Source organism: Monocercomonoides exilis (assembly GCF_001643675.1).
Source record: "Monocercomonoides exilis strain PA203 chromosome Unknown scaffold7-2047599, whole genome shotgun sequence".
NCBI lineage: Eukaryota > Preaxostyla > Oxymonadida > Polymastigidae > Monocercomonoides > Monocercomonoides exilis.
Genome location: NW_027150552.1, coordinates 226,119 through 238,940, shown reverse-complemented (window position 1 = coordinate 238,940; position 12,822 = coordinate 226,119). Strand labels below are relative to the sequence as shown.

The 12,822-nt window shown below is 35.8% G+C and overlaps 4 protein-coding genes across 4 annotated transcripts; 3 read left to right on the top strand and 1 right to left on the bottom strand.

Annotated features, from left to right (window-relative positions):
• The first annotated feature begins 27 nt into the window (after positions 1-27).
• On the top strand, positions 28-3,006 carry MONOS_756 (putative Protein phosphatase 2C). The gene is made up of 9 exons (XM_067877895.1): positions 28-112; positions 234-267; positions 329-543; positions 617-748; positions 865-951; positions 1,023-1,309; positions 1,398-1,537; positions 1,771-2,021; positions 2,106-3,006. The coding sequence occupies exons 1-9, from the start codon at positions 38-40 to the stop codon at positions 2,844-2,846; spliced, it is 1,962 nt and encodes a 653-aa protein (XP_067733250.1). The 5' UTR covers positions 28-37; the 3' UTR covers positions 2,847-3,006.
• Positions 3,007-4,233: 1,227 nt separating this feature from the next.
• MONOS_757 (putative Protein FAM221A/B) lies at positions 4,234-5,337 on the top strand (the record flags this gene model as incomplete). Its single annotated transcript, XM_067877907.1, has 5 exons — positions 4,234-4,298; positions 4,362-4,467; positions 4,522-4,602; positions 4,672-4,747; positions 4,838-5,337. The coding sequence occupies 5 exons, from the start codon at positions 4,234-4,236 to the stop codon at positions 5,335-5,337; spliced, it is 828 nt and encodes a 275-aa protein (XP_067733249.1).
• Positions 5,338-5,444: 107 nt separating this feature from the next.
• MONOS_758 (uncharacterized protein) lies at positions 5,445-8,792 on the bottom strand (the record flags this gene model as incomplete). The annotated part of the gene is made up of 6 exons (XM_067877918.1): positions 5,445-7,340; positions 7,539-7,738; positions 7,824-7,873; positions 8,135-8,217; positions 8,299-8,429; positions 8,502-8,792. 6 exons carry the CDS (start codon positions 8,790-8,792, stop codon positions 5,675-5,677), a joined length of 2,421 nt encoding a protein of 806 aa, XP_067733248.1. The 3' UTR covers positions 5,445-5,674.
• Positions 8,793-8,846: 54 nt separating this feature from the next.
• Positions 8,847-10,863, top strand: MONOS_759 (putative E3 SUMO-protein ligase PIAS1). Its single transcript, XM_067877928.1, has one exon. It carries the CDS (start codon positions 8,859-8,861, stop codon positions 10,770-10,772), a length of 1,914 nt encoding a protein of 637 aa, XP_067733247.1. The 5' UTR covers positions 8,847-8,858; the 3' UTR covers positions 10,773-10,863.
• Positions 10,864-12,822: the final 1,959 nt, after the last annotated feature.

The following is a 12,822-nucleotide window of genomic DNA, read 5'->3' as shown; positions in this document are numbered from 1 at the left end:
ATTTTGAGAAATATTTTGAAAACCATTTTTTTTAAAGATGAGTGAATTAATTTCTGAAATTACCCAATTATCCCAAGGCTCAGGTAGTAGTTCCTTGGGTGCAGAGAGCAATGTTTGTAATTTTTAATTTTTTATGAGCGAGTATTTCGATTTTTTATGCTATTGCTTTTGAAAACAATATACATATAAATCTTGTCATCTGATTGTTTTTGCTTTTGCATAACAATTTTTAGGATGATGGAAGCAATGCACAGTCACTTGAGAAAAGTTTGAAAATACCATAGTGTCAATATTTTGAGTTTCAACTTATTTATTTATTGTTATCAAGTTTTAAAAGACTTGGATGTTTTGAAGCAGACTCTCGAAGAAGAAAAAAAGCATTCAACAAATCTTTTAAACGAACTCAAAAAATACCAAGAAATTACAACTTCTCAATCACAGTTTTTGGTTATTCCACCTCATCCAAATTTGAAATGGGAAGGTGAGGTATATCCAGACATAGATATCGGAGTTGCACACGATAAAAATAAAAAATTTATGGAGGCTTGAAAATGCTTTTGTGATTGTTTTATGGTGCATAATTTTAATTGTTTTAATTTTTTTTTTCCCCTCATAGGACGATTGTATTGCTGTGAGACTTCAAGGAGCTCATCCTGTTTGGTTAATGGCTGGAGTCTTCGATGGTCATTCTATGGATGGGAAAAGTGGGAAAAAAGCTGCACAAATTGTGAGAAATAACATTGTAACTGTTTGTTTTAACTTTTCATTTGGAATTTGATGTTCACAATAATTTTCATCTCCATTTATGTTTTCATAAAAAACGACTGACTTGCAAAACTCAAAAAATTAAAAATTTTTACTTAGACATTGCTAAGTCAATACGATACAGCAATGAGAGATCCATTGATAATGGAGACAGACATGTCTGCTCTTCTTACAAAAACATTTCAAGTATGTTACGAATATCTTTTTCTCGAATAACATTTGAGTCATATATTTTTTGTAAAACTTAAATCCTTTAGCAAATGGAAACTCTTTTAACATCCATCTCAGCAGAGCAGTTTGAGACTGCAGGTACAACAGCCTCGTTGGTTGTGGTGCATGGTTCTCCTCTTAACCACTTCAGCCCTGAGGGTCATCCAACAGTCAATGCTCTTACAAAGAAGTTGACCGGATCAGGCAGTACAGCTCAGATTTCGAGTCAGACAACAAGCGCAGATGTCGAGTCGTTTGAGATGAAGCTTGCGTCTGTTGTTGGGCAGCGGGATTTGTATTGTGCAAATGTGGGAGATTCGGAAGTCTATCTTTTGTGTGTTTTCTTCATGTCAAAATTTAGTTGTTGATATGTTTTTCTGTTTTAAATAAACTTTTTTGTTGTTTGTGCTCTTTATATTCAGTTCGAGTGATCCCGAGGTTTCGCCCCGGTCTCTGACATATGCCCATGTGGCAACTGATCCTTCTGAAAGGCAACGATGCAGAGACGCTGGAGCTGATGTAGCTGATGACGATGGCACACCTTACGGAAATCGAGTAAATGGTATTTCTTAAAATACATTTTTTTACTTTTTTTTTTTTTTTGTTTTTGCCCGAAGAGTGGGAGCACAATTGGATTGTATCAGCTTTTCTTGAAATGCCTTTATTTATGTTCAAATATTTCATCTTCGTTCATTTTTATTCTTTTTATCGTTTTTTATTTTTTATTTTCGTTATTTTCAAAAACTCATATTTTATTCTCAATGTGCGAAAACAATCAAAAAAATCTGCAAACAGGAATGCAAGTCACTCGTTCTCTTGGCGACTTCTTCTCTCCACAGACAATCCCCACCCCAAATGTGACCAAGCTGTCCCTCACACCAGATCTCCATCTCCACGAAAAGTGGATAGAAGCACAAAAAGAGCAGGCCTTAAAGCATCGAAGCGAAATCGCCAAAGATGCAGAAGCCAAAGGAAAAGCTCCTGAGCTGAGCAATGTGGAGTTTGCAATTCCTCCACCTCTGTGGATTGTCATGGGCTCTGATGGGGTTTGCGGCATTGCTATAATTATTTTTCAATCAGATGAATTCTATTTTTTTGCATTCTTTTTTTTTAAATTTATCTGAATTAAGCTTTGGGATGTTCTAAAGCCACCAATTGTGCAAAAGCTTATTCTCGAGTACAATCCACATAGCAAAACTAACTCTACTGCCACTTCATTGTCATCTTCATCCTCTTCATCCTCTTCATCCTCCTCTGCTTCTCCATCTGACTCTTCTTCATTTGCGTGTCAACCACAATCATCCACCTCCACATCATCATCACATCCTTCCTGCCTTCCCTCAGTCGAATATCCAACTGCCCAGCAGATCTCTTCGCATCTCCTCCACGAGGCACTCTACCGCTACAACAACCCAGAAGTCTTCCACAAAGAACAGGAAGCATACTCATCGGCTTCCAAAAAGGATTCTGAAGAACAGAACTCTCAACCTTCCGCAACGCCCAAACGAATTTCCAGAGACAACGTTTGTGTTGTGGCTCTGCGGGTTATGTGGAAGCCGTTAATGAAGGATATGCGTGACGATGCAGATGCAGAGGAAGGCAAAGAAGGAGGAAAGAAGAAGAAGAAGAAAGGGAGAGGAATGTTAGCGCAGCTGATGATGGAAGCTCAATCAGAACAAGACGCTGCTGAAAAAGCTCTTTCAGCTGGAGACTCATCTGGTCTCCAGAGCAATGAAGCACAGCAAGAAACAAAGAATGAACCTGCAACAGGGATCGAAGGAATGGACGATGAAGCGTTGCGAGCTCTTCTAAGTGGAAAGAAAAAGAAAAGAGGATTTGATTTTGGAGAGTTGAGCGGAGCCCCTCAATGAACATTGTTTAAATTTTAATTTTTCTGATTCTAACTTCTTTTGCATCTTCAAAAATTATTTTAATTTCAAAACTTTCTTATTTTAAAAATTTTATTTTTCTCATTTTTTGCATTGTCAAACAAAAAACCATTGTGAAAAGTTATTTCATTGATTCTTCAAACATTTTTCAAAAATCAAAAATAAAAAGAAAAAAAACAACGTGTATCAACTGCCATTTATCTAATAAAAAGAATGAAAAGATAAATATTGGAAAACAATTAATTTTTAATAAAATACATTGAAAAACAATTTCATAAAAAATGTGAAATACAAAAAGTCCATCAGAGATCTTGGTGACAATTTTTGTCGTCATGAGAATAGTTAAATTCAATCAGCAGTAGCAAATTGAATATACATCACAGGACATATAAAAAATGAACGAAAACCCATTTCTTCTTAAAGCATACTTTACAATTCATCTTCAAATGTAATTTATCATAAATCTTGATTAACATCAATAACATTTGTTCATAAACTTCATTTAACAGTTCACAAAAAAAAAACACTAATTATAAAAGCTCATTTTCAAATTTTGTTAATTCAATTGAGGATTATTTAGATCATTTATTGCATAAATTCATTCAAAATTTCATTTCTCACTTGAAAGTTCTTTTATCAAACCAAATATCCATCTCTAACAAATGATGCACTAAATATAATCCTTAAAGAGTTTTTGAAAGTTAATCCCAACATTTCTAAAAGAGATCCATTTCTCAGTATATATAGTTGTCCATCAGACTTTATTTTTGAGCAGAGGATGATAAAATATGGTGAAGACCATTCGCAGGTTATGTGTGAATTTTGATCATGATCACTTACCAATTTCCTTGGAAGTCTGATGCTCTTGTTTTTTTTTTTTAATAAATAAGTATTAGTTATTAATGAACGTAAAATTCAAAGTGCAAATTTTTTCATTAAAAAAAAAACTTTTATGTTAAAAACAGTGAGTAAAATGCAACCTTAATATAATTCTCTCAAAATCATGTCTGAACATATTCGAGTTTCTGCAGCAGGCTTGAATTTTAACGTTTTTTATTAAACATCTTTTTGATATATGAATTGTAAAACAATGAATTATTAAAAATGCTTTTTAGCCGTTTCATCACTTGATGCGTACATTGCTTGTTTGTATTATTTTTCAGAAAAATGTGTTTATTTTCTTTAATTAGCTGAGTTGGCTGCTGACATGGAATGTGTTACAACATCAACGCGTGAGCAGATGCATGTTAGTTGGAAAGTCCCAAGTTCATCATCAGATTGTAAAATGTGCGGTCCATCTTCAAAATGTATGCTTTTGTTGGGTATCAATTATTAAAGTTAGTTTTTGGAAGGCTTTTGCATTCACACAATGAGGAGTCACAAGCTTAAGGAAGGAACAAGATTAATGCCGTGCACAGAACCTGGATGCAGATGGTTTGCATTTTACAATAAATATGAAATTTTCTTTTAAAAGGTTTTGCTTTAATTTGTGAAAAGTAAATGTTTCTCTTTCATTCCAGGAACTGGATCTATGACAATTAAATGCTCATGTAAGCATAATCCAGAAGACCACAATCCAGATGGATTGAAAAAATGTAGAAAGGTTAGTGCTTTCTCGTTTTTTTTTTTATCTTTCTAATTTAACATTAAATGAAAGTGCTCATGTGCAGGCTTTAACAGTACATATCGATGTGATTGTGGTCAACCATACAGCGCGCATAAAACAATGATTGAAACCGTTTGAATTTCAATTTGCAATCCTTATATTTTTACATTAACTTTTTGATATAAAATTTTGATGAATTAGACTGGAGAGAGAATAAGGAGTGGAAGATCTGCTGGGATGACATTTGCTTCTCTTGCACCGACAGAACAGCCAAAAGGTGTTTATCTCAAATATTGTTCAAATTTTTGAAATTTTTAACTTATTCTCGTTTTTTCCAATTCTTTTTCTTTTCACCAAACATTTGCAGCGCTCACAGGCTCGTCTTTGCGCTCTCTTGAGTCTGGTTCTTCGCGCCAGCCTGCCACCCGCTCAGCCAGGCCAGTGGACTCTGAAGGCGCAGGAGCAGTAGCATCGCATTCTGGTTCATCTGGAATGACTGCATACGATCTGATGATGACACCTCACACGCTCTTCCCTTCTTCTTCGTTGGAAACTCGTTCACGTGGCTCGTATTCTGCTTCCACTTCTCTTCATTCCTCTGCTTTTCCATCGTCATCTTCGTCATCCCGTACAATTCCACATCATTCTTCCATTCATTCCTCCTCATCATCTTCATCAACACCTTCATCATCATCATCCTTCTCTTCCTCTTCCTCCTCTTCCTCTTCCTCATCTCAGTCTGCTCCAATGTCAGAAGCTCAGCGGTATGCTCAGAAGAAGCGAGAGCAAATGGAACATGCAAGAAAGATAAGAGAGCAGAGAGAGCTGGAGAAAAGAATGAAAGAAGGATATGGAAGTCTATCATAGAAAGACTTCGTTCAAAAAGGTGATTCGGAAATATTGTTTGTTATTAGATTAGAAGTGCTAGGAAGGGAAATCTTATGCCTCTTGTTTTAAAAGTAGAAATAAACACCAAATTATCTTTATTTTTTTCATTTCACTTTTTTTTCTTTGAAATGTTGAAGCAAATAAAATTTGAAAATGAATAAACAAAAAAAATGTGATTCATGAAACAGCAGCTCATTCGCTCTCAATCATCTCACAATTCCTTTTAATCCATCACTTAGCATTCATCAAAGCATATGCTTCAATCACTTTCTCTTTCTCTCTCACTCTATCTATCTATCTATCTATCTAACTCAACTCACTTCCCCTGATACGCACTCCACGATCCGTACTGACTCTGCTGTCTTCTCTGCCCCTGTGTACCCGACGAGCGAGAAGGTGGCAGCTGATCAGGATGTGTCCTTGGAAGAGCCTGCCTCTGCGATGTTTGGAATGGCATATACTCTGCTGTTGCTATTTGGTGTGGAGGGTGAGGAAGATACTGCTGCTGCTGAGGTGGTGGTACACTCAATGCAGAAGAGGAAGGAGGAGGGAGGGCGGAAGGGATGTGTGGGTGGGAAGAGGGAGAGGTGGCTGCAGACTGCTGGGGAGTGTAGACAGAATGGGAGATGTATGCAGAGTGTGGCTGGGATGGGGGTTGAGTGCTGTATGGTGAGTGTGTTGACTGAAGAGCTGGCTGAAGAGGCAGCTGAGGAGCAGGGTGATACGGTGCATTGGGTCTGCGAGGATATGAAGTGATGGGAGATGGAAGTGTTGAGGAAAGAGGCGCTGCAGAAGAAGGAGAAGGAGAGGGAGAAGGAGAAGGTGTGGTGGCAGAATTAGGAGTGATCATTGAAGAAGATGGAGAGGTGGAAGATGATGACGAAGAAAGCACAGAAAGAGAAGAAGGAAGAGCTGATGATGAGGAGCTTGGTACTCCGAGGGGAGAAGACGAGTAAAGTGACTGGTGTTTGGAATATTGCTGATTAGGAGCGTTCTGCAGTGCTGGTGCCCCAGGCATGCCTACAGAAGCACCAATGGCATTGGGATTTCCCTGTGGAAGCAAAGAAGATGAAGGAGATGTTATTGAAGAAGAAGATGAGGATGATGATGATGATGATGAAGGGTTTGGTGTAGAATAAGTTGAAGCTTGCACAGTTCCTGCTGAGATGCCAACATCTTTCCCTGCTCTTCCACCTGTGTTGTCTCCTGCCCCAACGCCAAAGTAGTTCTGAAATGTTGTTTTTGTTCCGTCATTCCGCATAGTCTGCAGGCGGTGCTGTGTGTCTGTCTGATAAAAGCGCTGAGGATTGTCTGGCCGCATCTGAAGAGAAGAAGCTGTCCCGCGAGGAAGCTGGAAGATGCTGGGCAAATTGGCATGTTGTGTTTTCTCTTCGGAAAGAGAAGAAGATGAGGATGATGAAATAGATGAAGAAGAAGAAGAAGAAGAAGAGGTTGTGAATGATGTGGGTGGGTTCAGAGGAAGAAGGATCTTTTGCTCGTTCAACGGAGATGCTGTTGAAGTGGATGTTGGAGCTGTTGCTGCAATGCGCTGTTGATCAGACGCTTCTTGTTGTCTTTTGTCAATTTGAGTGTCTTTTGACTGAGTGCGATATGAAATTATATTGTCTTCTGTGTCCTTCTTCATCTTTGCTTGAAATGAGCTTTCTTCTTTTCTCTCCAGTTCCATTTCCCTTTCTCTTTCTCTCTCTCTCTCCTTCTCTCCTTCAGTCTCCTCTGCTTTCTCCTTCTCCCTTGCCAGCTCCATCTCCTTCTCCCTCACTTTCCTCCTCTCCTCTTCCAGTATGTCCCTCAGCAGCTCCCCGAGGTCTGCGCATCTGCAGTGCAGTGCATGCACAATAGCAACTGTTACTGCTGTCAGCTTTGCCTCTTCTTTGCTGTCTTTGTCTGTGCTCAGCCGGAATGCAGGCTGTCCTTCCAGAAGATCCTGGATGGGGTGCCGGCGGATGATGGCCACTCCCAATCTGAAGGGAAGGAATGCGTGATGGAAGAATATTGTTTGTGAGTGATTGATAAAAAGTCATTGAAAGATGGGGGAAATGAAAAGGTTTTTAATTTAATTTTTAAAATTCAGAAAAAAAACAAAACATAAATAATAGCAAATTAAAAATAAATAGAAAGCAAATTTTTCAAAAATTGAGAATATAAAGTATTGTTCATACTCTTCATTGGTAAAAAACAACAAATATGTCTTCGCAATGTATCGAATTGAGAGGTCATCGACTTCATCTGGTTTGGCAGCAAATGCAGCCAACAAGCCGTAAAGTGATTCTTCGACTGCATTTATTGCTCTGAAGTTTTGAAGAAAAAAGAAGAAGGTAGTTCTGTTTGAAAGTAAATTGTAGAAGATGACAATCGAAGGCTTAAGAAAATATTGTGAGAAAATTGTCAATCGTTTCAGAATATTCATTAAATAAAAAACTGCCAAATAATAGCAAAAATCAAACCAGATGCCACCGTTTTACATTTGCTTCAAGAGTACTGCAGCAATATTTGACTAAATCAATTTCCATTAGAATTGTATTTATTGAAGAAGAAAATTTCTATGAAATTTTGGTCAAATACAATATCATGATACAAAAAAAATATTGAACCAACATTTGTTAAACTGCAAAATATTTGCAATGTCGCTAATTTTAAACTCACAAAATATGAGCATGGATTATTAAATCGAATGATTGGTACAAGAAGTGGTAGAATTTTGGCTTTTTTAAAAAAATATTATCACAAGAAAAAGGTAATTAACAAATAAACAAACCATCAAGGACCTCTTGACAAATTACTGGATTTCGGAACATCAATAATAGAATCAATATTGAATGTAGAGCAGGTGCACATTGTCTAAATTTATGATCATCATCAAAATTCATCAAAAATAAACGGAATAAATTTTGAAAAAAGAAAAGAAAGAAAATATCAAACGTTGCTGTTAAAATGAAAGGTTCCAATAGAGGTATTATTCGAGTAACAACCCACAGAAGTATGTTAAACGTTCCTGGGCATGCCCATGCAAGTTCGACGATATACTGCGCATGAAGCGGTTTGTTACATTTCTAAATTAAAAAAGAATCAAGTTTGCAAGTTTGGAAACACTTTTATATTTTTCAAAAAATTTTATATCAAACTTGAGCAAGTGATTTTAATGATAACTCCAGCTTATCGGGGTTTGCCAAATCAAAGATAAGTTGGTTAATTTCTTCTCTTATAGATGATTCGGTCCATTCAGTCGCAGTTTTTGAGTAAGCCTTTGAAATTGTGCCCATGGAATCTAATGCATCTTGCGTTGGATAATAAAATGAAGAAATAAAATTGTGTCCATCAGGTTGGACTTTAAACCATCTGTGCATTTGTACGCTAAATTCTGAATTTGCAACGCTTTGTCCATTCTGTGTTGCTGATGGAATTGAAACTTTCATTTTTCACCTTTTCCTCATAAGTTTACCCTTAACATTTTATTTAATTTTTAAACCATTATAATTCGCATGTTTTATCAATCATCCGCGAAGCAGATTGAAAAATCATCTGAAGAAAAAAAGACATATTCCCCAGAATTTCTTGCCCAACTTCCAAAACATATTGTGGAAATTCTAACCGGGCCTCGCCCGCAAATAAAAATTGATGAAATGTGCGAAAGTGTTGCTAAAAATCCAGCTTTTTTGGATACTTTGGATCCATTTTTCAGAATAGTTGATCGGCTACCTGCTTTTCGTTGCTTAAAAATGGTTCCTCAGTCAATTTATCTCTTTGATCACTTTGAAGATCTGCTTCAATCTCGTTCTCAACCATCGTGGCAAGGCCCACCACTTGGTTCGATTCGTTTGCATCTCCGTTGTTTTTCATTGCATGCTGGTGATATTCCTTTAAGCTGGAGCTCTGCTGTTAGAGTGAATGGAATTCCTGTTGATTGCACATCTGCAGCGTTCTCTCAGGCGAGATTCGTTGCTCGCTCAACAAAACAACAAAGATTCACTACTCCAGCTTCCCTTGATATAACTGCTTATGTTTTGTCTCCAATTCTTACAATTGAAGCTCGACCGCCTCCAAGTGTAATGGATGCTGTTATTGTGCCAATGATTGTAACACCGAGAACAATTTCTCAATTGGTGACTGAATTACGACAAAAGATAGAGCCTAAGCGAAGAGAATGTCAACTTTGGGAAGAAAAAGAGCAGGCAAGAAAAATTAGACAGAAAGAAATCCGAGATCAAATCAAGCAAATTTCTTCAATTCAAGTTCAAGATATGGGAGAGATAAGTGCCGATCTAAAAGAAAAGACAGCACAACTCGAAGCGAAACTTGAAGAAATTGAGATTGAAATGGATAACGATCCGTTTCCAACAACCGTAATACAAGAAGAAGTTGCAAAATCTTCATCTTTTCAACAGTTACGTCAATCATCTCCATCATCTGCTCTTCTTCCTTCCACAACTTCTTCTCAATCATCTTCTACAGCATCATCTTCTTCTTCTTCTTCACAGCAAACATCATCTTCGGGTACTACTACATCATCCGCACAGTCAGCTTCTTCTGCGGTACCTCCAGCAGCCGAAGAGAAAAAGGATGACATGGATGATGATGTTGTTGTGACTGGAAAGGCTATGAGAAGGCGAGTTCAAGGAGAGGTCAGCGAAACAGTGACAGCCATTACGATGCAATGCCCTCTCTCGCTGCTTCGTATATCTTGCCCAGCAAGAAGCGAGCATTGTAACCATTTTCAATGTTTCGACTTGAAAAGTTTTCTTCAGTTTTGTCGTCGTGATCGCGAATATAGCTGCCCAATCTGCCATCGAGCAGCTCCATTTACGAAACTTGTTATTGATCTGAATATGGAGCGCATCATGCGTGAAGTTAGTGAAACAACGACAAAAGTTATTGTTATGGATGACGGACGATATGTGGAGGAAGAAAAACAAAAAGAAGGTTCAAGTGATGTTTTTGCTTTCTTTGAGAGGAGAAAACGGAGAAGAGAAGCAATGCGAGAACAGAAAGAGAGAGAGAGAGAAGAAAGAGAGAAAGAGAGAAGGCGATTGAAAAAACTAAAGAAGAAAGAAGAACGAATGAATGGAGAAATGGACGTTGAAAATCCGGATAGTGACGAATCAGAGGAAAATAGTGACATGAATAAAAAACATCTCAGCCATCCTCAAGCTCATTCAGAAACGCAACATAAACAAAAGAAGCAAAATACTACTTCATCGCTTTCTCGTCCAACTCAGAGTCCAACTCCAATGTTGTCTCCCTCTCCTTCTCCACAAACACAAAACTTACACTTACAAAAACCAAAGGTACAGTCAGTTCGTCCACAGCCAATTAGCCAGTCTTCTGAAAAGCAAAAAGAAATAATTATTGTTGATGATGACAGCGAAAATGATGAAAATGGTATGGATGCAGAATGAATTGAAAATGTATGAATTTGTTTTTATCATCATTTCATCAACACAATTTTTCGTTTCACATTTCAAATAAAAATTTGAAAAAAATTCATGGGCTGCTGGGGGAATTGAACCCCCGACCTCTTGCACCCGAAGCAAGAATCATACCACTAGACTAAGCAGCCAACGGTGAAAAAAATGATTTTTTGAGCTTACTAAATTATAATCAATTCTTTGATTGTTTTCTTTTTATTTCAATGAAATGTTTGCGATTTTTTAAAAATTTGGGTTTCAAACTTAAAAAAAACATATTTTATAAAATTATTATAATTTATTGTCAAAATACAAATATTTTTGTTGGTAAAGTCTTTACAATAATAAAGAAATACAGATATCGCACAAAATACAGGACATCGCACAAAATACCGGACAAGAACGATTTCACAATAACTGCAAGAGGAATAATTCTGATAATTTTCCTCAAAATATGATTCATTAATGCAAACTGAATTGATATACAAGACTTTCATTACTTTCTTGTTTATGCTCGGAAAAAAAATTATTGTTAAAATCTCAGAGAAACTCAAAATCCTATTTCTCCGAGATATTTGAAATAATTTTCTCTGAATACAAATGAAGCTATTTTGAAAGTCTCGTTTGTCAATTGAGTTTGTATTGATGAGATATATTTTGAGGAAATTTCACAGAAATTTTCTCCTTGCCGTTATTGAGATATCGATCTTGTCCTGAATTTTTTGTGATGTCCGGTATTTTTTGCACAAACGGAAGATGAAAAATCATTTATTTCACTGTTCATGTTGAAAATGCGACAGTAATAAAGATTTTTATCTTCTTCTTCTTCTTCTTTTTTTTTTTTTTTTTTTTTGATAAAAAATGTTTATAATGATAAACACTTTCAATAACTGCGAACAGCGGAATTATCTCAATAGTAGTTGATAGTTGCATTTAGATAATATTCCACACCATTCCCTCATTGAATAGAAACAAATATAAATTGTTTTAATCACACATCTGCCATATTGAAATTATATGGAAAGAATTCTTTCTTATCTGAAAACATACCGAAATAAAATTCTCCGATTTTTTCCGAGAATTGATTATGTTTTTTCCACATTCTTTGAAGTTGGTTGATTCATTTTCATGAGCATCAAAATTATGTATTCATTGAGGGAATAATACGGTTCTTTGTCAAAATACAACTATCAACGATTATTGTGAAAATTCCTCTGTCCACAGATATTGAAAGTGTTTATCATTAAAAACACAAACAATCATTAAAATTGTATTGATTTGGAAAAACTGAAGAAGTCATTAAATAAAACAAAAATAACAACACTTTTCTTTCAGGTTTATGAAATGAATTTTAATACCTATTAACAAACATGAAAAAATTATCATAAATATTCACGCGTTGATTATTCGTAGGTTATTCGAAAAGAAAAATTTTTTGAGAGACAAAAATTTTGATTGTGAAGATTCAAAGAGAAAATGAAGTCACTACAAATTGGCTAATCCTTTTTGAAATAAAACTTTCATTCGAGTTTTGATCAAAAAATTTATCTCAATGGGATTTGTATTATAATGAGTTGAAATTGGGAACACTTATTGTTTATGATGTTGTTATTGCAAAAACATATTTTTGAAAAATATCCCACTGAGATTTTATTCTTGATCAAAACTCGAACGAAAGTATGATTTCAAAAAGGATCAGCTAATTTTGATGTTTTTGTTGGAATAAAAAGAAAAAGAAAAAAAAAAAGTTTTTGAAAAGGAGGATAATTTTCTATTGTCAAATTTGCTATCTGTTTTCACATTAATAATAGAAAATTTTTTGGATGATTAAACTCAAAATTATCTGACTGGCTTTTATGTTTTTTTTACACGTCAAAATCAAAAGATTATGAAAGTTCACTTTATTTGGAAAATAAGTGTGCAATCATAATGATTATTTCAAAACAAAAAATAAAATGAAAAATGTGTAAAGATAAAGATTTTTGGATCAAGAATCAATATTTTCTCAATTGTTTATTCATGAAAATACTGAATTAAAGTT

Excerpts from the sequence above, each read along its gene's own strand:
- MONOS_756 (XM_067877895.1), top strand. The coding sequence starts at position 38 with ATGAGTGAATTAATTTCTGAAATTACCCAATTATCCCAAGGCTCAGGT. Across the intron at positions 113-233 it reads CCTTGGGTGCAGAGAGCAAT|GATGATGGAAGCAATGCACA; the intron begins GTTTGTAATTTT and ends AACAATTTTTAG. Across the intron at positions 1,538-1,770 it reads TTACGGAAATCGAGTAAATG|GAATGCAAGTCACTCGTTCT; the intron begins GTATTTCTTAAA and ends ATCTGCAAACAG.
- MONOS_759 (XM_067877928.1), top strand. The coding sequence starts at position 8,859 with ATGTTTTATCAATCATCCGCGAAGCAGATTGAAAAATCATCTGAAGAA.